The sequence below is a fragment of the Chelonoidis abingdonii genome, chromosome 1, assembly GCF_003597395.2.
Source record: "Chelonoidis abingdonii isolate Lonesome George chromosome 1, CheloAbing_2.0, whole genome shotgun sequence".
Lineage (NCBI taxonomy): Eukaryota > Metazoa > Chordata > Testudines > Testudinidae > Chelonoidis > Chelonoidis abingdonii.
In genome coordinates, this window is record NC_133769.1 from 94,626,933 (window position 1) to 94,652,766 (window position 25,834).

Genomic DNA, 25,834 nt, shown 5'->3' on the forward strand with positions numbered 1-25,834 from the left:
GAATGCACTGTAGACAGGAAGGTTTCCACCCAGCTCTAGTGAGCAGCGCTATCAGAGCCTCATTTTGAAGTGGACCTGTTGTGCCTCTAATTTATAATAATAATATTTAACTCTTGCATAGACTTTTCATCCATGGCTCTCAGATGTGCCTTACAAAGGGAAGGCAAGCATCACCCCAATTTTACAGATGGAGAAACTCAGGCACACAGAAGTGAAGTGACTTGCCCAAGGAGCCTCCTCATTCATTGCTGGTTTGTGACAATGTTCTCATTCTTCGACTGCAGTTTGTGAATAACCCCTGGTAGTTACTATGTTCTTATAGGACTGATTAGATGGTGCCTCCCCAAGCCCATTGCCTCACAGAACAAAGCTCTGGAAACTAGGAAAGCAGAGGGCAGTTAAGGCACAAACACAGGGACTTAAAGAATGTTTTATTTTGTGGGAGAATGGAAGTATTCAGAAAAAGGAAAAATATTTTTTTATAAACCCTGATACCAGTTTCACAGGATTGGTCTCATGGTGATGAAGTCAAAGTTGTAGAAATCTGGCAGACCCTGATGCCTGGTCCCATTGAATTGTTTCCAGTTGAAAACAGGAAGCCCATCCTCTACAGGTGGGCCATTGACAGCAGAGGCTGCAAACACTGAAGCCATATGGAAATCTGCCACCTGTGAAGGACAGGGCAGGATTTTATAGGTAGAGGATACACTGTCCTATCACATTTGAAGTGTTTAAACACTATGGAGAGGGAGGGCATTGCTCAGGTTGGTCCAAGTGGGTATACGCAGGAGTAAAAGAAAGAAACTGAGTTCAGGAAAACTTATGCTAGTTCAAGCAACATTCCTTCCCCCCCACCCCCAACAGAAAGGTTTATTAAACCAAGCATTGCCCCCACCTTAAGGACCCAAGGTGACTTACGCCCCCATTGATCTAAAGGCAGCCGATCTGCCCCCTGGGGAATACCCACAGCGTAAGGGTCTCCAGCTGGTGGGGAGGGGACCTGGCCAAAACAGTGCTGTGCTCCAGCTGTTCTTGGCTGCTGCAACAACCCCCTGGGGGATTTAGTGAGAAAATACAGGGAGGTACATGTGGTATAAAGCCACTTAGCCACCTTCCCACTCACATTTCTGCACCAAGTGTAGCTGCCAGAACCGAGGTCCCTGCTGAGTCCTGCTCTCTGACACAAGTCAGGCAAGCCAGGGAAGAGTGGAAACTGGGTCTGCCAAAGATTTCTGACTCTGCCTGTCCTTGCAGCCTCACACGCAATCCCGGAAACGGGCTAGCCATGACAGGGTAAAAGGCCTTAGACCTCGCCAGTATTTTAAGGGTTGGTATTAACTTACCTAGTATTTGTACTAAGAACAAAGCTGCCATAAATCCTGCCTGTAAAAATCATTCTTTTTACTGAAGCATGGGTTAAAACTAAAAGCTACCTGACCTTTGTCAACTTCATGCTGAGAATAATTATATAGGTTAAGTCTAGAGCAAAATGACTCACTGAAGAGCAAGGCATTAGCAAACACAGGTGTCACTGGGGAAACATTCCTGCACAGTTCCAGGGAACTGGCCACATGGTTTCCATTAATGAGAGCAGACAGCTGCTTGGCAAATTCCCATTCCCTCTGTGCCACCCTGAAAATAAGATAACTGAGGGATCCAGGGCCTTGAGTGACTAGTACATTCCTGAGCCCTACCTACTGCCAGGCTTTACTAGAATTTGGGTATTAACCCTTAGTGCCCTAAGGGCGAGCAGTCTCACCACAGCATTCTGCACCTGGATACACAGGATAAGTATGTACCCACATACCTCAGGGTCCTGCATCCTCCCACCCACAAAACGTACAGGTCACCTCCCTCTGCCACCTGGTTCCACCCCTCTTGCTCCCTGTGTTTAAGTGGACTGACCTCACCCCCGCTAGCACTGACCCTGGCTCTCCCAGTTAAACCTTGAAGAGAAGGACCAGAATGCAGCTGCAGGGAGTGGAGGCAGCAGAAAGAGATGGGGCCAACCAAGACTCACGGCAGACAGGAGTCCTATCCTGTCTGGCCCAGGTGCTTCCCCTCCATCCCACAGCACTCCCTTGTGGCCTCAGGAAACCCTGGCAATTAGCTGCTTACCAAAGGATTAGCTAATTCCCAGATGGTGCAGAGGATCAGAGATCCTACAGACCACATAACACTGTACAGAGCAGTCAGTTAGGCTGACAGGGCCCTGGCTAAGTAGGCAAATACAGCGGCCAGTATCCCATAACCCTGCCCTGCAGATGCTTTTCTTTGCTCGCTGGTGAGAAGTGTTTGTTTTATTCCTGACTCTCCCGCACTGTCGCAGTTTGGGGGATCGAAGGGGCAGACAGGGAACCTCCTTCTGCAGAGTGTGAAGACTTGGTTGGCAGGTCAAGAGCAGGCGCCCTGCTTTCAATCAGACAGTATGTAAGGCGGGCTATGGGCTCTAGCGGTCTTTACCTTTGAGTCATAGCAGCCTGCTGGCACTGGGAGAGAAGGGTTCAGGTCTTCGCGGCAGCAGATAGTGTTGCATGGATTGAGCTTGGCATAGGGCTCCTTCATGTAGTCTGGGAAATAAATGGGGAAGAGAAAAGAAATCAAGTCAGTCTACTCACAGGGCCATCCCCAGCAGGGGATGAGGGCTCCTCCCATAGAGTCTTGAATGGAATACTCTGCAAGCTGATGCAACACTACCTGGGAAGCTGTAGTGAGAGAAAGCCAACTCGTACAAGAGAAGGAGGGAGGGATCAGGAGAGAGAAAGTAGTGAGCAGCTCTGGTCTTAAAATTTTAGTCTAGAACAGAAGAAAAAAGTTTACAAAACAAGAAACTAAAAATGAAGATGGCAAGGAGCAAGGTATAGCAATACCCCCTGCAATTGCATAAATTTGAGGAGTGGGGAAAAACTATGCCCATCTGATTGCTACTCAGTGAGCCAAAAAGAGGTAGTCCCCGTGCCCTTTCCCTCAGATCATTGCCAGTTCATCCTGGGGGAAAGTCTTTCCAAACTTCACATGTGGCAAACAATGTTATATGCAAAAGAGAATCAAAATAAAGCAGATATGGTCATCTGTACCTAGAGATGGTGTTTATTCAGACCACTTTTTCCCATTAATCCCAGTAAGGCAGATCCTGACAGCATCAAGACAGAGCAGTGTGCACTGAAGGACATTCCTTCTGAGAGGGGACAGTTAAAGGAGTCTTTTAAAAAGATTTTATGCTAAATCCTCTATGTTAGTATTATAGACACATTGCCTCGTACTTAAGGCTTTGCAAGACCCTTTCCTTGCTCCAACTGTGCTCAAGAAAGTTCTCCCCAGAGAGCCCTAGCAAGTCTCTTAATTTTGTTGGTGTTTCAGATGTTCTCTGGAACAGTTAGCTAGAATAGACCTCGATGGCATGTGCACTCAGAAATGAAACCCTCCCTTGTTCCTGCACGGGGTTAAAAAACAAAAAAAAAAGATTTTCAAGTCTTATCTCGTACCTAGATTGTAAGTGCCTCAGGACAGGGACTGTCTCTTTGTCCTATGTTTGTGCAACACTGAGCACAATGTGGTCCTGAGCCATGACTGGGGCTGCCAGGCAACACCATAATACAAACAATAAATAATAAAAATCAGATCAAAGGAAAACAAATGGGCTTCTTACTGTTATATCTCATTATATACTTCATGGACTCCAGGTCAGTCACTTTCCCCTGGTCCCGTCGGAAGATTTTTGCTCTGGAAGCCAGTTCATAAGAAAAGTCCAAGCCATATTTCTCAGCGTACTTTGCATACCCGCTGAGGTTGTAGATGGTTTCATGGAAAGGGATGTTGTAAGAAGGCCAGTATCCTGCAAGGGAGACAACCCATTCTGTTGTTTAATTACTTAAACAAACTGTTTACTCATTTAAAAGAAAAAAATGTTTTAATTGCTGTGTTTCCTTAACAATGCCAGCTTGGGAACAGGAGCTAGATCCAGTCTGATAGCAGCACAACATATCAGTCACCATTGGGAGCAGGTGAGTTAATTCACAAGTAATTCCACTGGAGAGATGGTGCTAACAGGGTCTCAGGCCTCCACTTTGAAGGCTTATCCCACAAAGCAAGTCTGAGCCAGCTGCAGGCTAGACTTACAGAAGTATCTTGTGGTGCTTCGAGGGGAGGTCTGAGAGGTTCAGGTCTAGATCGTGCCCACAGCCAGAGCTGACCACCTGTGCACCCTCATGATCTGCTGAAACAGAGGATGCAGCAATAGTGTTCATCCACAGTAACATGTGTCTCCTGCAAGCACATCTTGAAGCCACTGAGCTTCTTTCTTGAAAGAAAAAATGATTCCTAAAATGAAAATCCCACCAACATCACACACCGAATATATGCATCCAAACGCCATGCTGAAAAGTTGAGAAATATGGCAAAGCACCAAACAAACTCAGAAGCGAGGAAAAAATCATATGCCAAGGCTCAGAACAAACAGGCACCCAAGACATCAGGGATACAACTAAGGCCCTGAAACAACAAGCAGAAAGAGAGGGCACAGCAAAACAAACCATGAAACCAAAGAGGACAGCAGCCTTTGACTCAAGTAACCCAAAAAGGAGCCACAGAACTAACTGTTATTATAGACCTGACTGGAAAGCAGATCAACAAAAAAGGATACCAGAGAAACAGGTTACAGCCTGTTGAAAGCCAGAGAGGAGAAGGCTGTGGTAGCTGATGGTGCATATTGACAAATAAGAGAGAGAAAGGGAATCTTGCGCTTGCCACCACCATCATCGCCTCAGTGAGCCCAAAGCCAAAAGACTTAGAGCCAGGAGAGTTCTCTCCTATCTCACATAAGACAAAGGTCAAGAAAATCCTGTCGTGAAAGCACCTTTAAAGAATAGTGTATCCAACTGAAATTACAGGGAGATTATTAGGTAGGCAGAATGCAATTGTCTGTAGTATAAATAAGTTAGGATGTTCCTAAGTTTGCAGAACAAATGCCATGGGATCATTCAGGACCATAACTAGACAGGACCTGGCTCTGAAGTGTAATCCTAGAAGAATTAAAATGTGATCCTTTTCTGTCAATTAAAAATGTACAATAATGTAGTCTTTTCCCCCACAGAGGAAGGGGGAGGTAATGGGATGGCATATGCTGAAATGTGGCACCTAGAGCTACACAGCAACCTTTATCACCAGCCTAGGGCACTGGTTTGCTACTGAAAAGGGAGATTGTCACCTACTGAGTCATCAGTACCCAGGGTTTTGCTTGGAGGTCTCCCAACTAAATACTGACTGATGTAACACCTCTTGTTCTGAGGAGTTGGAATGGTGGAATCTGGTTGGTTGATGCTTAAATAATAAGTTGGGGCTCATCAGGCAACTGTTACAAAAATACAAATCAAGTGTTTAGACATATAAAGTTTTGAACTAGTGGCCAATATGTCAGAGCCATGCACATCTCTGAGTAGGTGGCTTACAGTCTTGTGTCTCAATACATACATGGCACAGAAGTGGGTGTCCTGTATAACTGCACAACCTGCATTGGTTGACATGACATATAACCTAGTTGAAGGGAACATCCAGTGTCATATGTTTCTCTGCACAGTAAAACAGATGTCCTCCATAGATTAATGCACTTGAGCCATCCTCCAAAGAAGCAGCTGGCAAGATATGGGCAGGCCAGCTTTCAGACACACTCATTTCCAAACAGAAGGGAGTTAAGTATTATTTAGCAATAAATTCTACAATTGTACTATCTCAAAGGAAGGCAAAGAATGCAGATGCCTCTGCTTCCCCATCCAGAAAGCACTGTATTTAAAAACTACAGCAAAGTAACCCATGTTAAGTTCTCCTCAAGCAAAGCCTCTCCTCACCGTTCTCTGCTTTTGCAAGGCTGTAAATGCCACCTACACAGTGCAGTGCCCTCATGTACCAGCTCCTGGGTGAGTTTCTGCTCTAGATAGACGCCTGCCGTGGCTGCAGGCTAGGCCATGCAGAGCGCACAATGAGCAGTATGTAGAGCTGGGAGTATGGGGGAAGGCTGGCCCATGCGTACAGCAGGGACTCTGTTGGGTCTCTAGGAGGAACTTTCTTTTTTACTCTTCCTGATTGTGAAGCAGCAACGGATTGTATTGAGTGCTGTGTGGGGAGCCAAGGACTGTCTTGGGGTTAATGCACAAGACTCAAGAGTCCAGAAATCTTGGCTCTATTCCTGGCTTTAATACAGAGATGCTTTCTGACTGCAGGCAAACAACCTCTTGGGACTCAGATTTCCCATCTATAAAATGAGGATAACACTTGCCAACCTTGCACAGGGGCTGGAAGGCTTAATTCACTATTATTTGCAAAGTGCTATGAGATTTTGGATGGAAGGGGCTACGTAGATGCAAAGTAAGAGGTGCATAATCTCGGTGTTTTACCTGACTCATCTTTGCTCCAGAGGCCAAAGACAGTGGCAGTGGCCAGCAAGTCCTTCTGCATTTAAGGCTGGCTAAGAAATTGCATCCTTTTCTCTCAGATATGAACATCACCTCAACAATTCATGTCTTTGTCACTTTAAGGTCTCCATTACTGCTACCTGCTGTACCTAAGGCTACCCCTGAAAGCCACCTAGAAGCTTAAGCTAGTACAAACACATCTGCCTGACTTTTGAGTAGGACAGGGAGGTTAGACCATATTGCTCCTTTGCTCTGAGCTCAGCACTGGCTGCCAGTTCACTTGTAATTAAAACTCAAGGTGCTTGTTTCTATTTGGATCCTGGCTTTCAGAGACCGCCTCTCCACCTTTACTCTGCAGCATCACCTGTGTTTGCAAGAGCACGTTGGCTGCCTGTCCCATAGGTGATGCTCAGAAGAGACAAGTGTTGGTTGCAGTGGAGAAATACACTCAGAAATGTGTCTAAGCCCAAGTCTGGACAAGTTTAATGAACACTGCAAGATTCTCCTCTTTGCTCCAGCTTTGCCTTAAAGTAAGTCTGAGTCCCTTGTCATTCAGCTCACTCACGCTGCAAGAATGCTTTGAGGGCTATTATTTTGATGCTGCAGTGTATATATTGTTCTCTTGACACCACCTTTAGTTGTTGAGTCTCTTTTTTCCAGAACTTTTGCTTGCCCAATCTTTGTGATTTCTTCACCGCTTTGGGCAAATGCAACACTTATTTCTTCCACTTTCCCAGCAGTCTTGGCTTGTTTACACTTTTCCTGTAATGTTCTTGTTTCATTACATGTCCAGTTTTTCCTTGTTTGTTTATGTCTTCTCATAACTTCCTACACTGTATTTTGTATCACTTCCTTGAATATTTCCCATTCAGTCTGTAGTGAGATTTCTTCATCAAATACAAATTAATGAAACACCTCGCAAGCATCCACTTGTACACCTCCCTCACATAGCTAGCTTTATCAAGATCAAGTGTGGCTCCAGTTACACCCCTCTGTTTATTGGACTTTAACTTAATATTAATTTTTCCCCTTAGTCATTCATGATCACTGCCACATCCTGCATCTCTACAGACTAACATCCAAAGATGCCCTTTTATGCACTTTACTGATAATAATGTGGTCAATCTGGTTTTTAGTTTGACCACCTGCTGAATTGCACATAATCTTGTGCATATCTTCATGAAGAAACCAAGTACCACCAATAATCAGATTGTGTATCTCACAGCAAGTTCCTTTGCCATCCTGATACCATGTAGTCCCAATTTTATTCATTTGCCTACCATATCCGCTACCAAACTTTGCATTCATATTTCCCATTATAAAAATTATGTGATGATCAGGAATCTCATCTACAAAGCTAGCCACCTGTTGTTACAATCCATCCTTCTCTTCCACTTCTGCTGCTTCTGGTGGTGCATAACAACAGGTCACAGTTATGCATAGTTTAAAGGTAGGCAGTAGTAAACCTTGCTATGACAATCTGCTCAGACACTGGTTTCCAGCTATTATTTAAAGTAACTATTGTCTTGTCCACTGCTATTGGAGGCAGGAGGGATAGCTCAGTGGTTTGAGCATTGCCCTGTTAAACACAGGGCTGTGAGTTTGATCCTTGAGGAATCTGGGGCAAAAACCAATACTTGGTCCTGCTAGTGAAGGCAGGGGGCTGGACTCAATAACCCTTCAAAGTCCCTTCCAGTTCTAGGAAATAGGTATATCTCTAATTATTATTATGTATTTATTTATTGCAACCCCATCCCTATGCTTCGCTTGTCCACCTGAGTGTCCTGAATAAAGGAAAGCATAATGTCCAATTGTGAACGCTCCTGGACCCAGCCAACGTGTCTCTTGTTTGGCAGCAAAGGTAATGTGTAACTTCCTTAACTCGTCCACTACTGGCTCAGTCTGGCCTGAAGCAAACAGTTCTAACATTCCAGATTGCACTATGTGTAATATATTTAGCTGTTAAACAAAATCTATGATGATTTCCATTTGTTAGGCCATATAAATCAGTCTGGCTTGTAGTACTGTTTTTATAACAAATCAATTTCAGATGTAATGGCTTGTTAGCACATTCTACCCTATGCAGCTCGTGGAAGCATGATGTGATAGCCTGCTGGCCTGCTAGGAACAGGCACAATCAGCAGTTCCACCTTACTAATTTCAAGGCTAACAAGCTTGGACCGCTTGGATTTGAAATCAGTTTTCCTTCTCTGAGACAGACTTGCCTAAGGAGGTGAAATGAGCCCTACCTACCTTTGGTCTGAAATCAGAGTTCCCATCTATAGACAAAAAAGTTAAATTGTACAGAAACACAATCAAGTCAACAATGCAAGTAGTAAGAAATGCTACCAGTGAACCAACAACAAATATCAAAGAGTTCCTGGAAGTATGAAAGGAGCATTTTGACAAAGTGCTAAACAGTGTAATTTTTCCAGATGCAAGCATTCTAGACATGCCAGAGGAACAGGGCAGAATGCATATAAGCACTGAACCACCATCTGAAAAAGAAATAGAAAGAGCAATGAAGCAGTTAAAAAATGGGAAAGCTGAAGGAATAGATAACATAACACCTGAGCTGCTAAAAGCTGGTGGAATAAGTGCTATCAAAGCATTAGAAAAATATATAAGGTCTGGAAGCAAGAGAAAGTACCTGATGATTGGGTAAAGGCAATAGTTGTACCAATCCTGAAGAAAGGAGATCCTGCCAATTTGAATAATTGAAGAGGTATAAGCTTATTATCAGTACTGGAAAAATCATGATGAAAGTAATTGTCAATTGATTATGGCTAGTTTTAGAAGTAGCAGCAGGCAAGGAACAGTGCAGCTTCATGCCAGGCCAAAGTTGAACTGATCCGACACACACTCCAATAGCTGATTGGAAAAAAAGGTGAGAATGGGGATTAAAGATGTTTGCTCTTTTCATCGACTTCATGAATAAATTTGATTTGGTCTGGAGGGAAGCATTATGGAAAGTAATAAAATCACATGTAGTTCCAGATAGAATAACTGCAATTATAAAAGTTATGTATGAAGATTCCTGCAGTGCCATAAGAACTGGTGGGATATTAAGCAACTGGTTCAAGTCAAAGTTTGGTGTAAAACAAGGGGGCATGGAATCACCATCACTTTTCATCATGTTCTTAAATTGGACCTTTAAAATTGTATACAAGTTGGAGGGCATGACGCTCGGTGATCAAAAGTTAAGCTCTTTAGCTCAAGCAAACGACACTGTACAACTAGCAGACATGTTTGAATTGACGATGACACTCTTCACTACCGTGGAAAATTGGTGCAGTCAACTTGAACTTACAATAAATGCCAAGATGATGAAGTGGTTGCATCTTGGAAAAGGGACAATATATAAAGTGTTGAAATGCAGCAGTGAAGTCACAAAACAAGTAAAACCTTACATGTACCTAGGAAGATTGATCAGTGCCAACAGTTCCATCAAGGATGAGGTTTAAAGGACATGTGCTTTAGATACAACAGCTACGTAGAAGTTGATGAAATTATGGACTGATAAAAACATTGTTTGGCACCAAAATGAAAATGAATCAAACCAATGTACTAGCAGTATTACTCTGTGGTCTGGAAGCAGCTGCGTTAAATGAAACGGACATCAGAAGGCAGCTGGAGGTAACAGAGATGAGAGTTCTTTGGAAGATGGCAGGTGTACTGTGGAATGATATTATGACAACTGAAGAAGCTAGAAGGAGCAGGATGTGAAGTGACGGTATAGGATTGGCGGCAATCAAAAAGATTACAATAATTACGACCCCTTAGAAGACAAACAGGATGCTAAGGAAAATAATGCAAACACAACCACGGTCAGTCAGACCTGAAGGCTGGCCATCAACTATGTGGCAGGAAATCGTATGCAGAGACATGACCAGGCTGGGCTTAATGGAGGGACAGGCCACAGACAGGAATCAATGCCAGTGCTGTACTGCTCCCAGGCTTTCGGATGAAAAGAAAAAGTGTATTTATTTCAGATTCCAGGAAATGGTTGATTTGTACTGTGCTTGATCCAACATATGCAAAACATGTCCAGATACTTGGGAAATGGCCATGTTATCAAAGCAGGTAATGTAAAATGTTATTTATTCCAACATTTAAACACAAAGATTTTCCCAAAGCAGTAGGTTGTTTAAGCCTCACAATTCATTTCATTTTCCACTCCTGCATATTCTCTCCTCTAAAGCCTCCAATACTTTTAAACTTAGCCATAAACAACAGCTAAAAAACTTTTTAAAAAATTACATGCTTTTTGTTTTCCCAAGTGCTTCTGAATTGCATAATGAAACCATCTTTTGGCTCTGCCTCTACCATTCCCTAAAATTTGCTACATGTAGTACAAGAAACATTCAAATACAGAGTTGATCTTTCTGTTTTCTGCAAAAATTTCAGTTTGTGGGTTGTTTTTGTAAATGTACTAGCTGTGACTTGTTCCTCTTCCTGCTCTGATTTCCTTTAACTCTTTAGTCCTCACTGCACATTTTCTATCTTCCTCTCTCACAACTGCTGTGTGGGCACTCATGAACCACCAGCTTGGATGACACCAGGACTTCCTCAATGACTTCTGATGCTACCCATCACTTTTCAGGCCCTTAACTGACAAGAGCCATTGCTAGCCCTGACAATCTGAGGGGAGGAGCCAATTGACAGCTCTGGATCCACCCTCTCTCAGTTGCTCTTTCTGGTGGGCAGGAAGATAGCCACTAAGATCAGCTGCCTGAAGCTGCTAAACAGAAGGGATTCTGGGTTCTGCTCATCTGGAGACAAGGGACAAGCCAGAAGTCTATTTGCTTGGCTCTCAAGCAAATGTTTAGGCCAGACCTTAACAAGGAGCCCTTTAGGCCAGGCTTAGGGCAGAACATTCTGAACAAACTATGGGGAGGAGTGACTGCAGATCCTGGAGTGAGAGATAGGTCAGGTCCAAATACAGCCTGCCTCTGGGAAGTAGTTATAGGTGGGGGACAAGGCCAGCAGCTTCCCTGACTGTAGCTCAGGTGCATAAGTCAGGAAAGACTTAGAGCTTGGAAACACATGGAACTGCTTAAATCATCCCCAGCGAGCAGACGACCTGAATCAGACTTCCCCATATTCTCTTGAACTGAACACATGGTGCAAGTGTTCAGGCCAGAGGGCCTGGAGACAGAAGCATAGTCAGAGAACACACCTTAATCTGGTCCAGAGACAGAGGGACTTGACTAGGAAAAACACAGATTATCAACAAAATGGGCTGGAGGGAGATAATACCGGGCAGGCAACTGGCCTCACAAATGAGGACTTGGCAGAAGCAGGCAAAAAATGACTGTGCCAAGTACAAGACCAAAATGCAACTGCATAACAGCAGTTCCAGCTCAGTCTAAGAAAGGTTTGGACCAATCACGCAGAGCAGATGGTCTGGTCCCAGTCACTGATGCCACCACCAGCTGGCACTGCACTCAGGTATCTGTCACAATCCCAGAGCAAGGGGAAGGAGGAACCACCTCTCTAAAGACCTCTCTCCTGCTACCCCATTTGAGATCAGCTATTAGGCTCCTTCATTTCTAGCTCCTCGGAAGGGCCACTGGAGTAGCGATGCCAAGCCCACCCACTCAGCTGCAGGAACAACCAGATGCCATGTAAGTAGTCATGTTTCAGATCCTCAGTGAGGATCTTGGAGAAGCATGTGTCCATAATGGCCTACATCAGATTCACTAGTTGGCAAACTTCACTAACTGCAATGAACAACCCCAGTCAGAAGGGACTAATGAGGCCTCAATTTGTTAGTCTGTTCCCAATTAACATTTTGACAAGTGAGAAACGTAAGAAGAAAAAACACTTATTTCTGCATCTTCAGTGGATTAGAGGTACACAAAACATAAAATGGATGAAGAAATTTTATAGATTATTCATGATAAGCATCCCCACCCCAAAAGCATTATTTATATTGTGATAGCACCAAAAACCTTCTAGACACTTCCATTGAATTAGAGGAGAGGGCAGGAATCCAAAACAAAACCACCACAGTTATGATTGATACATCCTCATGAATGTTAGTGTATGTGGGTCAATTCTGCAACTTATCACCTCTTCAGCTGTGCAAGTGCACAATAGAACAATGGAACCAAAACAATGAAGTCGGTGGACAGAGCTCAGACTTCCATGTAAAGACACAAGTGCCTGGAAAATGCTTGTGAATGTGCCTGGATTGCTGATACTGGCTGCTAGCATGATTTCTTATGATGCCTTTGGGTTATATTTTCAGTCAACCTGTTACTAGCTTTGCTGTGGGCTTAAGGCATTTTCTGGAGAGCAAATATTTGCTAGACGACACAGCCCTATGAATGCTCAGCTCAGAGATTGAGTCCGGCTATCGGAGTCATTTTTTTTTTCTTTTAAACCCATTTCCCTCTGGGGTGAAAATCACAAAAAGATTCAAGTGACTCTCAATGTCACAATAATTCAGCACTAATTAAAAATGCTCCCACCCTCCTCTGAGAAAAAATAAAGGTGCTCCAGTATAAAGGGAAACCATGCAGGAGAAAGCCAAGTCAGGGAAAGAAGAACAAGTCACCACACGTTACCTTCAGCACATTCTAAAAAGATGCTCATGGCAGCCATTTACATTCAGGTGCAGCAGGTGGGAGCCAGTTTCATATGGAACAGCAAGGTGCACACAATAAATTACTGCCTGTGGGATCTAGGTGACATTCACAGAAAAAGCTTCCCAACTTGGAGTCCCAGTGCAAACACCCAACGTAAACCATTCCCAGATGTAAAATAAAACTCCTGTCAGCTTGTACAAATGGTTGAATTTTCCTAACCCTAAAGCTATCAACGCAGTGATTACCTCTACGGAGAACACTTGTCTGATCAGAATACTCCACAAGTGTTGGGATCTGCTCAATGATATAGAGTGCTCCGTCATCCAAGCTCTCTTGCAGCTTAACCTTCTTCATATCCAGGACCATGTACTGATTGTTATAGGTCCCTAGGGGACAATTAGGAAGAGGTTAGATCTTTCACCACTGCCTGGAGAAGCTGGGTGGGGAAAAAAGGTAGGGAGTGCCTTCTTTATTCAGAGGTTCATATAAACTTACTTACCCGAGTTGCATCTTAAGAAAGTTTGTGCCCAGGTTTTGCCACTGTCTGCCATCATGTTGGCAATACGGACTCTCTGCCAAGCAAAGAGAGATTTAGGCACCACTTGTTTAAGAAGAGTTTGGTTAAACACACTGTTTGTGGTCTGCAACATTACCAAGCCACTGCCAAGTAAGTAAAAGTCATCCAGAGACATCAAAAAACCTTAAAAAAACCAGAAGACTTCCTGTTATCTTTATGGACCCTTAACATGGACCCCAGCTCTGCCTTACAGTCCTATGCTTTAACCAACCCTCATCCCTCCACACCCTAATCCTCTGCCCCAGCCCTGAGCCCCCTCCTGCATCATGAACCCCTCATCCTCAGCCCCAACCCTCATGCCCCCGCACCCTAATCCTCTGCCCCAGCCCTGAGCCCCCTCCTGCATCATGAACCCCTCATCCTCAGCCCCATCGCCCTCACTCCTGCACTCCCTCCTATCCCCAAACTCCCTCCCAGAGCATGCATCCCCTCCCATATCGTGCATCACGTCCCCTTTCCCACACACCCCTTCTCACCCCCAAAAACACCCTCCCAGAGCCTGCACCCTTCACCCTTTCCTACACCCCACCCCCAGCCCAGAGCCTGCACCCAGACTCCGTCCCAAAGCCTGCACCCCTCACCCCCTTCTGCACATCCACCCCCTGCCCCAGTCTGGAGCCTGGAGCCTGCACCCAGCACCCAAACTCCATCCCAAAGCCTGCACCCCTCACCCCCTCCTGCACACCCAGTCCCTGCCCCAGCCTGGAGCCTGCACCCAGCACCCAAACTCCATCCCAAAGCCTGCACCCTGCACCCTTCCTGCACCCTAATCCCCAGCCCAGGACCTGCACTCCAGATCTCCCTGCACAAACCCCTCCGAGAGCCTTAGGCAAGTGGGGGCAGAGTTTGGGGGTGGCGGGTTCTGGGCACCACCAAAATTTCTACAAACTTGCCACCCATGGGCTCAAGCCATTATCCTCTCTCATAAAACAGGACTCCATGGCTTTTCTCAGATTAGAGTACACCTAGAAGAGAATTACTCTACAAATAATTGTTCTCTGAATATACAGCGATAACAAGTTTTTGCAAGCACAAAACAGGCAGAGAACACTCATCGTTTGAAGTTCTGACTAGTTAGTTCCAAAAAACAAAATGCAGCACCAAATAAAGCCTAACTCAAGCATAGCTTTCTATCATCAGATATAGCAGAAGGGCTAGAGATGCCCAAAAGGTCAGAAGAGACTTCTCTCTTGCTAGTCTATTTTACACCGAAGACACTTGGAAACTCCAGTGATGAGCGGCAATACAAAATGCTTGGGACTTGTCTGTAGTTGTAATTAACACCTTGATTTATTTGGGAGCAAGGCTGTGTGTGGACACTTATTTGGAATAAAAGTAGATTTTACCTATATAAATTATATCGGAATAGGACATTCTTACTCTAAAATAAGTGTCCACACATGGGCTTGCACCAAAATAACTCAAACTGTTAACTACAAACCAGCTTAGTTATGTTGGTTTCAATTTCTATGTAGACAAGCCTTAGATATCCATATATAGGCCCTGTAATGGAGTAATAGCCTGTACCACTGGACTGCAAAGGCCAGTTCCTATTCCTCCTTGAAGACATAGTGGTCTAACGGACCTGACTCAAACAAGCCATGTCTTTCAAAGATCTTAAGAGTAGGCATTTCCAGGAGACTGTGTGTGGCCGTTTGTTGTGTGTGGTCTGGCTGGCTGGGTCCCCTCTCCCAGGCAGGTCACATCATCTGTTACTTTTTATTTTATTCTTAATTTATACAATAGATTGTTATTTAAAAGTGGAATTTTTAATTACAAAAATGTCAAAATCCAAGCAAGCCAGAAAGGATTATTTCTTCCTGGGTTTTGATATTTCCTGATTTTTATCCTTCAATTCTTTTTCAATAAACTATCACTTGTCATCCTTTCCCAGTCTAATTACACAGGTGCATATATGCCAGTGTGGCCTGGGATATATCAATATCCTGAGAAAGGAAAAAGTTAAATGCATGCTACAAGTTCAACCAGGGAAAAAAATCCCTCAGAAATAAGCACAAGTGAAAACTAGAGCTATCAGCAGACGGCTGGAGTTCCATTCATTCATCCTTGTCTTTTGCTCTATGTTTAAGGATGCACGAGAGCTTGATGTAACTGAAATTGCCTTTTTTTGGTCAATTGTTGCCTCTCTGTGCAATTCATCTACTTTATCTGTAAGCCAGTCTCCCATCGTTATCAGCATCTCTCAAACAAACTTCTCAAATGAACCCTCTGTCACTCCTGTATCAAAGCCAACACAAGCAATCTGATTACATCTTCTGGATCAGAGCCATTTAGCTTGTCTCCAAACAATGTAGGAAACAAGTTTTCAGGACCTGGAGCCTCATTCATCATGGCACTATTTACTGCTGAGCAAAGTGAGGCCCTACACTTAACTTGATGGCATTTCTCAGCTTGTCTGCATGTAATGCAATAACTTTTGACCGCTGCATCCCATAAATTCCAAAATTACAGGAATGTTCTAGACATCATTTAGAATACAAAGCTGAGGAAGCGACCTTAAAAAGGCCTGTAAAAGGGAAGCAGAGTCACTCTGGATACAGGGTTGAGGAAGAGATCTCAAGGTTAGGGAAAGGGTATGAATTGAGTATGAGTTAGTGGCCCCCTCACTCTATTTCAGCCAGACTCTTCACCCCAACTCCAGCCTGCCCCCCCCAACCAGGAAGCTTGTTCCCACTTCAGCCAGAATCCCCTGCCCCCAGCAGGGCCACTCACATCCCTGCTCCTGCCAGGTCCTCACCCCTCACATTCTAGGCAGAACCTATTGCTTTTGGTGATGTGACTAATGCTTTTCTGTTTCATGTCCTGGCAGAAGCCTGACCAGGAAGGGTCCAGGATTATTGTCAGTAGATAGGCATAGTTAGAGGTGGCTCTCAATTAATTTGCTTACATGGAAGATTAGATATCAATAAGTAACTGGCTCAATTCACAGGGTCCAGAGATGGCTACTCGACAGCTGGCTAATGTAAGGTGTGCTTTAGTTTGTAGGGTACATTTTCTTCTTCAAAGATACCTATAATTATCTCTTTCAGAAGGGGGGGCCAAGTGATTCTGAGTGGGGATCCCATTAGTGGGAGTCTTTTCAAAGGAAGCAGGTATATTATGCAAGTCTTCTTCACCAAGAAAGCAGTCTCTGTTTTGATCCTTCACACTGAAGGCCTTTGAATTCCTGAACAGAGCTGCACACAGCAAACACATTGGAGAGTCCATGCTGAAGTCACTTCTTGCCTGGCTGTCTTTGTTCTTTTGCCAGACATTCTGGGTGTCACATCCAATGGAACAACATAGCGCTAGGGCCAAGGTGCTCCAAGCTCTGCCTGAGGCTTGGCTCCATGGTCCATGCCACATGGCTTCCCACAGCAGCTGCAGAAATCAGGTCCTGGCCTGTGGAATTTTAAATTTTATCTGCTGTATTTTCATTCAAGTGATATTCTCCATAGGGACAACCCAGTGGCTAAAGCATCTTTTATTTAGAACATAAGAATGGCCATACCGGGTCCATCCAGCCCAGTATCCTGTCTACTGACAGTGGCCAATGCCAGGTGCCCCAGAGGGAGTGAACCTAACAGGTAATAATCAAGTGATCTCTCTCCTGTCATCCATCTACACCCTCTGACAAACAGAGGCTAGGGACACCATTCCTTACCCATCCTGGCTAATAGCCATTAATGGACTTAACCTCCATGAATGTATCTAGGTCTCTTTTAAACCCTGTTACAGTCCTAGCCTTCACAACCTCCGCAAGTGTGTGAAGAAGAAATTCCTTTTATTTTAAACCTGCTGCCCATTAATTTTATTTGCTGGCCCCTAGTTCTTATATTATGGGAACAAGTAAATAACTTTTCCTTATTCACTTTCTCCACACCACTCATAATTTATATACCTCTAGCATATCCCCCCTTAGTCTCCTCTTTTCCAAGCTGAAAAGTCCTAGGCTCTTTAATCTCTCCTCATATGGGATCTGTTCCAAACCCCTAATCATTTTAGTTGCCCTTCTCTGAACCTTTTCTAATGCCCGTATATCTTTTTTGAGATGAGACGACCACATCTGTATGCAGTATTCAAGATGTGGGCGTACCATTGATTTATATAAAGACAATAAGATTTTCTCCATCTTTTTCTCTATTCCGTTTTTAATGATTCCTAACATTCTGTTTGCCTTTTTGACAGCCTCTGCATACTGTGTGGATGTCTTCAGAGAACTATCCACAGTGATTCCAAAATCTCTTTCCTGATTTAGTGTAGATAAATTAGCCCCCATCATATTGTATGTATAGTTTAGGTTATTTTTTTGCAATGTGAATTACTGTAAATTTATTCACATTAAATTTCATTTGCCATTTTGTTGCCCAGTCACTTAGTTTTGTGAGATCTTTTTAAATTCTTCACAGAACTTATTTTATTTCAGCCTGGCTTTGAAATCTTAATTGGCCGAGCAAAGTCAGGCCTTACACTCAACTCAATGGCATTTCTCTGTGTGTCTGTTGTCACAACGCTCCTCTGTGTGCAGCATCACACAGGCAGTGTCCAGGGGAGAGAGAACCAACACGGGCAGCATGGTTAGAGTTAAGGTCACTGAAGGGAGTGAGTGATAACTGGCTGAGTTACCACTGATGTCACAATGCTATTGCTCAGGCTCCTCTGCCTGCAGCATCAAATGGGCACCATGAAGGAGAAATTGTTGATAGGAAACTGATAAATCAACAAAGAGATGAAGAGGAGCGGCTGAGACAAACTGACAATAAAATGTAGGTTTTGTGGCAGTATCCTGTAAAACTGCTACAGTTTCAGAGATGAAAAGTACATTGCTACCTCCCCCATCCCTATTTGTCAGCTCAGCCTATATAAGCAATAAAGTGTACGACCCTCTAGTTGTATCTATTGCTAACTACATAATAAAGGATGTTTAATCAAAAACATAATATGTGCTGTGACCCAATGTTAACTAACTAACAACATATTTACCAGACTGCAAAAGACACACTGCTATAATCAAAAAAGGGTATTTATTGCAACTCAGTGTGGAGGATCTGCTGTCCTGGGCAAGTTGACTCGTGCTGCAGTCAAACAATACACTAACTGGGGAGGAGGTATATTTTTTTTCTGGGAGGGCACGTCACTTCTTTCAAAGGGTGTGAAGCAGCTTTGGAATGTAGAAGAACCAAGACTTTTTTGTCATGAGGTAGGCCAGATATAATCTAGAATTACTTTGTAAACTAATCATAGGGCTGGCTTGGAGGGATGTCTGTCTCTGTTTTATGCCTTTAATGCCTTCTCGTTCTGTGAAATGACAATTAATACTTATATTTAAGCTGATTTGGGTTTCCAAATACAGTAGATTCCGCTTATTGCTATTATCCAGCAGCTGCTAATAAGCAGAAGGCAGGATTGTGAAGAAACAGCCAGAGAAGGAAGCGCTGAGATTTGCCTTCCATAGCTGCAGCCCTGCAAACCTGTCTGGGGAGAGGGCAGCAATGGGGAGGAGAGCACTGGGGCCCACAGAGCTACACAGCACCTTTCCCTGTGCTCTCCAGGGGTAGGAGCTCAGCATGTCCCAGTGCTTCCTTCTGTGTGTGCAGTCCCCCAGAGAGTACAGAGGGAGGTACTGTGCAGCTCCGGCATCCGGGCTGCAGTCCCCCTCCCTGCTACTGCGCTGTCCATAGCCTCCCCACAGCCTGAAGCCCTTTATCTCCTGTGGTCCTTGTGTGCAGGCAGGTTTGCTGGGATGTAGCCCCAGAAGGAAGTGGTTGGGACATGCTAAGCACTGGCCGCGGGCAGGTTTGCACATCCCAGTGCTTCCTTCTGCAGACACGTTTGCAAGGCTGCAGCTCCAGGTGGCTCTTTCTTCCAAAAAAAAAAAAAAAAAAAGCTGTTAATAAGCAGCATGCTGTTGCTAATATACAAATCCTAATAACACTGATGTTAATGAGATGGGACTGGTTCCCAACAATATGTTGCCATTAACCAGAAGTTGCTAATAGCAGGATTGCAACTAGGCAGAATATAGTGTCTTTTATCATGACAGTTTGCTGGCTGGCTCTCTCAAATCAAAGGTTTCAGAGTAGCAGCCATGTTAACCTGTATCCGCAAAAAGAACAGGGGTACTTGTGGCACCTTAGAGACTAACAAATTTATTTCAGCATGAGCTTTCGTGAGCTACAGCTCACTTCTTCGGATGCATAGAATGGAACACACAGAAGATATTTATACATACAGAGAAAATGAAAAGGTGGAGGGAAAAGTGATAGCCTGGTGTGGGTCATGTACATGGAAAAGGTTGCAGTCTTCATTTGAAGCCGTGACATGGGACCTGTGGGTTCCACTGTAGACCCCAGAGGGCTAAATGACCGAGAGGTACAAGACTCCACCACATTACTGCAACTTGCAGCAAAAGATTTTGGAAGTTTTCCTTATTGCAGAATGTCCCTAGACTGCCACCAAGCCTGTGCTCAGTTGCTGTCCATCATTTGGAAAAGTGCAAGAGAGTTTGTGAGCCATACTGTCAGCTAGTACAAACCGATGAAGTCACTGCATCTGGCTCTCTTAATGGCATGTGATACTACACCATAATTCAGAGTCTGCTGAATTTCTCTCATGTAGACACATACCCTGGGTGCCATGACACCTAACTTCTGTAGCACGGTCTTTGCTGAAATTTGCTGGTAAAGGCAAATCCTACCATATTGTTGTATCAGAGTCTGTCCTGGCACAAGAAAGCTTTAAGAGGAGCCACGTCTACAACATTTCTTGGCGAATCTGACTGCCTCTGGGAAACAAGTTGAGACACTGGATCTTCTAGAATGAAGCCTAGCTATACTAGCACCTCCGTGGCTGATTCTTTGATATCTTCCAAGGCAAAGTGCTTGACAAGCCAAGTGCTCAAATCAGGGATGACTCACATTTCTGTCTTGTGTGAAGGGGTCACAAAGATTGCAACCCCCACCCATTTTTTTTTAAACCAAGAGACCACATTTTTACATTAACTGGCACTTTCTAACATTGCTCTAAAATGAGGAGAATGAGATGTGCTGCCAAATCTTTCTGTGGCAGTTTATAAGCAGTTTTAGCTACATAACTAAAACATGAAGCATACATAAAGAACAAAGAAAAAAGCCCATCCTCTTAAGGGAGAGTAAGTTGGAGAGAGGGATAGCTCAGTGGTTTGAGCATTGGCCTGCTAAACCCAAGGCTTGGCTACGTTGGCACTTTACAGCGCTGCAACTTTCGCGCTCAGGGGTGTGAAAAAACACCCCCCTGAGCGCTGCAAGATGCAGCGCTGTAAAGTGTCAGTGTAGTCAGGGCGGCAGCGCTGGGAGCGCGGCTCTCAGCGCTGCATGCTACACCCATAAGGGATGTGGTTTACAAGCAGCGCTGGGAGAGCTCTCTCCCAGCGCTGCGGCTCTGACTACACTTACACTTCAATTTCTAATGTAGCCATACCCCCAGGGTTGTGAGTTCAATCCTTGAGGAGGCCATTCAGAGCAAAAATCTGTCTGGGGATTAGTCCTGCTTTCAGCAGGGGGTTAGACTAGATGCTCTCCTGAGGTCCCTTCCACCCCTGATATTCTAAAGTTCATTGGTCAAGTAAAATCACCCTCCCCCAACACACATCCCAGCTCCACAAATCAAAAAGGAGATTGAAAAAATCAATCTGAAGACTGGCAATCAAATGTCAAAGATGATGTCAATCTGATACTCTCTAGTAATCCCATCAGGATCACTGAAGTGAAGCGTTCAGAACAGTATCATCACCAGAGACACATTAGTACTGTAGGGCTACACTTGGGTAGGGTGGGGAAAAGATCAGCAATGCAGATAAACATGAACCATGCAAGGAGAATTCAAACCCCTTCATAAGGAACCACATTTGCACCAGGGGGTTGCAGAATATTTAACAAGTACTCCTCAGAACACCATCCCAGACCAATTTTTTTTTAAAAGGATACATTCAAAACAATAAATCTGCAAGAAATTTTCCTCTATTGGCTTCTAAGAATATTAAGGTAGGTCAGTCTCAGTGCCTATAGTAACAGTGTCCTGTCTATAGAAGAGTACACAAGAGTCAGTGAGATGTGGAGAAGGCACATACAGACATGGATGCATTTACGAACCGTGGACTATGAGGTTTCCTATTCTCACCCCAGTTACCTGGGTAACTGCTGAATGACATCCGACCAGTAACAGTCTTTGGATCAGTGATGTTGAAGTCCCAATGTTTATATATTCTCAATGTAGCTGCATATGTAAACCAGCTGGAATGAGCAAAATAGATGTTCTCATATCCAGGGAGAACCTAGAAAACAGAAGCAGAACAGTGAGTAATCCTGATCATTGTAACACTCTCTACTCTACATCAGTAGAGGTGGAAGAACAATTTGTTGCAAATAACCCATCGGATGGATTTTGCCTTTGTTCAAGAATTATCAGGCTATCAAGATTGAATCCCTTGTTATAATGGGACATACTGGCCCTTTAAAACCAGAAAGGGAATGCCTGGGAGACCAGGAATTCTGGAGCAGATAATGGTCTAGGAAATGACGGATGTAGGTGCTGGGAGAGAAGAAGTGGTCCGAAGGTGACAGTGTCTCGGGAAACTCAGACTACTGTTTCTTTAAGGGCCTGGGATCAGGAGCTTTGCAGTGTAAAGTGGGACAAAGTTCCCCTCTCTGTCAGCCCTCCAGAATAAGTTCTGGGAAAAAGCATGGCATACAACCTGACTCTTGCCTCACTCTGAGAGACGTGAGCAGGGGAAGCACTGGTTGCCTGCTGCCATTTCCCAACTCACAGGAAAAAAAATAGAGGTGGTGTGACCTGGCCTCCAAGTTGGACAGGAAGGCTGAAGCCTTCACCCCAGACAAGGCCTCTGGGAGGAAAGGATTTTTGTTATGAAGGTTTTGTTTTGTGTTCTATTTGATTTTTTAAAAAAAAATAATTTGTTGCCACCCTGGGTGGAACCAGCTAAGGGAAATTTACAAAGGTCAGCTGGGAAAAGCTGCCCTACCCTGGCAGCCGGCTACAGCTGTTAAAAATTAGTCACTGACATTTCTGGGAATAATCCTTGGATAGTTGGCTGTTTACAAGCAATTAGTAGTAAATATCTGAAATTAGTTAGTTTAGTTTCTATTGGACACGTGTATTATGATATGTTTCAGTTCCCTGAGTGCTACTTAGAATCAAGTTTCCTGCTTAAATACTTTTTTTTTTTTAGAATGCAAAATTTGCTTTCTATAAATATTCTTCAACATTAGCTGAAAATATGCAGGTTTTGTGCAGGTTCCTCTTGGTGACCTAGTTAAATAGAAAGTACAGAAGGCAAAAACAAGGGACCTTGTCAGTAAAAGCAAATTTGTTTAAAAATTTAAATGTATATTGACAGAACATTCTTTTTAAGTATTCACTCAGCTCTAATATCCAGTGTTCATTCAGGAGCCAGTTACAATAAGTAAATATCTGACTCTTCTCCAGGTTAAGCTAAGGTTCCTGAGAGGCAACATTCCCGCCACCAAAATAGAGTGCCCCAGAAGTCTTCAGATCCCAACTGGAACCCTGTGAATTCCCCATTTTGTCATCTTCATCTTTGAAGCACCATGTTGTGGCCAACATCTACAGTGAGATTCCTTCTGAAGCCCAATAACAAAACTTCGCTTTAAAAGAAATAAAAAATGAAAATCAAACAAAGACTGCCTGTTAATCTAGATGGCACTCCCTCCTCCTCCTCCTCCGAGGACGGTGCCCACACCTGCAGTGTTCCAACCCCCTACCAGCCCAGAAAAGGAGACCACCTCTACAAATGAAAAGCCAATTTCTAACCCTTTTTATATCACACTCATTGCCATAGTACCATAGTTCTTCTCCTGTATGATAGTGAATATCACTAGTTGCAAGGCCTGCTATAGCATCTTTACACAAAGAGGCTACCTCTAATCAGATGCAGGTATCTCCCATTCCTCCTCCCAGAAAGCTAAAACACTGCCTCAGCGGTCTTCCTGATCACTACCAGACCAAGGGACAAGAGACTGGCTCTGGAAAATCAGATACTGCCCTTTTCAAAGGTAGCACACTGCATAGTCACCTGATCCGCCATTCCGAGATGTTTTGTACCCCTTAAAAATGCATGGGAACTTCTTATCTGTCTCTCCAACATGGCTTTTAGCCATCTTCAGATATTAAACAACTTCAATTTAGAGACAAATGAAAGACCAAATACAAGAGTAACATGATACAAAAGCAAGAACTAGAAGGATTTGTTAGATAACTTATCTATGAACAGTATCAGTTAAAACAAAATGGAATCAAGATTGATTGTGGTGCCCAGCATGATGAGGCCCTGATGCCTAATTGAGGCCCCTACATGCTCCCAAAATATAAATAATAATGAGGATTTCATCAACATGATCATGATACAAGTCTACTCAGGGGCTAGAAGTTATGAAAAATTGCATTGCCCTTACCTTGATAAGAGCAGAGCAGTGACCCATGTCCCACTGATATCTCCCAAAGCCTGCTGGGTCACCCTTATACCAACCCACTGCTGAATACGTGAATAATGCAGGAATAAGGTCCAGTAGATCTCCAACTGCATTCAGGAAGTGGACGTCAAAGACACTCAGGGGCTGGGAGGCAAAGAGACCAAAAAAAAAAAAATTATTTTCAGATGGAGAAGTGACTGAGTGAGCAAATTCAGCTGTTAATACAAGTTCATTTTTCTTTCGCCCCCAAAGGAATCATTAAGTTATTTCCTTTATATAAAATATTCACATGTTCATATAATGCCTTTGCAATGACACTATATTGACACTGGAATACTGCTACAGAGAAAACAACTAAGGAAGAAAAGGAGAGGTTAACAAGAACTATTAAAACCTGTTATACTTGTACAGAAAACCCAGAGTCAGCAGATACTGTACTGTTAGGTTTGAAAACTTAGTCAGTTGTACATTTATCTAAATGCCTTTATTAATGACCCAGATGAGCACTCAGATCTCAAAGACTTTGGGCTTGTCTACATGAGAAAAAAAGCTCACAATAACTAATGTGTTTAGCTATACCATACTAACTTCCCTGTGCATACAAACCCTTTGATAAGACACATCCTGCGGATGGAGATGAATGATGCCTGGGGAGTTAGGTAAGCTTAGTGATACTAGCCAAATGTGAAACTACTTGCTCAGACTGGTTAATAGAGAAAGCCAGTCACCAGAAACTAGACTAAGGACTTTCAAAAATCCCATCCTGGCTTTAGGAGACCAGAGTGATCTAATTCACAGTTCATCTGTAACCTATCATTTGGTAGTCTCTCCTCTGGCCTCTTCCAGATAAACATTTAAACAGAAGTCTAATCTTAAACCTTCTTGACTCCAGGGTAATTTTTAGAAAATCCTCCATGGTTGTTCTCATACCCTTAGTGTATACAAGGCTCAGTAGAGTTACAGAGTGCTTGTGCCTCAAGGAATAAGACTGGGAGATTTGCAAGGGGAAGCATTCAGGTAGGAAAGAAGTACAGTACTTCCATGAAGCCTTGTTCCTAACCATGAAGCTGGCCTCTCTGAAGACAGACTGCTGGGGAGAGATGGAAGAGAAGAGAACAGTATTCTCTCAATTGCTACCCATTTTCACATGGAAGTCAAATAGAGAACTGTACTGCCCACATGCTATTTAGACCATTCTGCTTTTGCAGTGGAAATAATCATCAGAAAGAATGTAATACACTGCTTTGTGCACAAAAGGGAAGGGAAAAAACTTTCCAAAACTAAAACCTTTGCCAAAAGTTCCAATAATAAGCAAAACTTCCCCACACAGCTAAGATCTTGTATAGCAGGTGAGCCTAATACCGGCTGTGATTTAGAGGGGGAAGGCTGAGACATACATTTAACTTGTATTATATTGCTTTATCCTCTCACATTTTTTAGTGAAAATATATGGCAGGGAGGGGCAGGCAAGGTACCTCAGGTCTGTAAATAGTGGGATGACTCAAATGTTGAGGTTTTTTTTAAGAACTCAATAGTGTGATGTACCCAGAAGAGGGTACTGGGAGTCTGTATATATGATAATTTAGATTCTATATTAAATTACACAAGAAACCACTTTCAAAAATAATCAAGAGTTGGACTGAGAGCTTGCAGGGGAGAAGGCCTGAGAGGCTGAGTAGGAAGAAGCCCATGGAGGTAGCAGCAAGAAGTGAAATGGAGCTGTCTTTGGCTGCTGGTTATAGGTTCCCTGGGCTGGGAAGCAGTGTAGTG

At 43.7% G+C, this 25,834-nt stretch overlaps 1 protein-coding gene and 1 pseudogene across 1 annotated transcript in view; both read right to left on the reverse strand.

Annotated features, from left to right (window-relative positions):
* Positions 1 to 415: 415 nt before the first annotated feature.
* The window catches only part of PLBD1 (phospholipase B domain containing 1), a 50,679-nt gene continuing 25,260 nt past the window's right edge, over positions 416 to 25,834 (reverse strand). Inside the window, 7 exon segments of the mRNA XM_075067701.1 lie at positions 416 to 668; positions 2,464 to 2,570; positions 3,650 to 3,835; positions 13,246 to 13,386; positions 13,500 to 13,700; positions 21,744 to 21,888; positions 24,047 to 24,208. Of these exon segments, the coding sequence (XP_074923802.1) occupies positions 501 to 668; positions 2,464 to 2,570; positions 3,650 to 3,835; positions 13,246 to 13,386; positions 13,500 to 13,700; positions 21,744 to 21,888; positions 24,047 to 24,208 (1,110 nt within the window). The 3' untranslated portion in view covers positions 416 to 500.
* LOC116825675 (myosin regulatory light chain 12B-like) lies at positions 15,635 to 15,929 on the reverse strand (annotated as a pseudogene).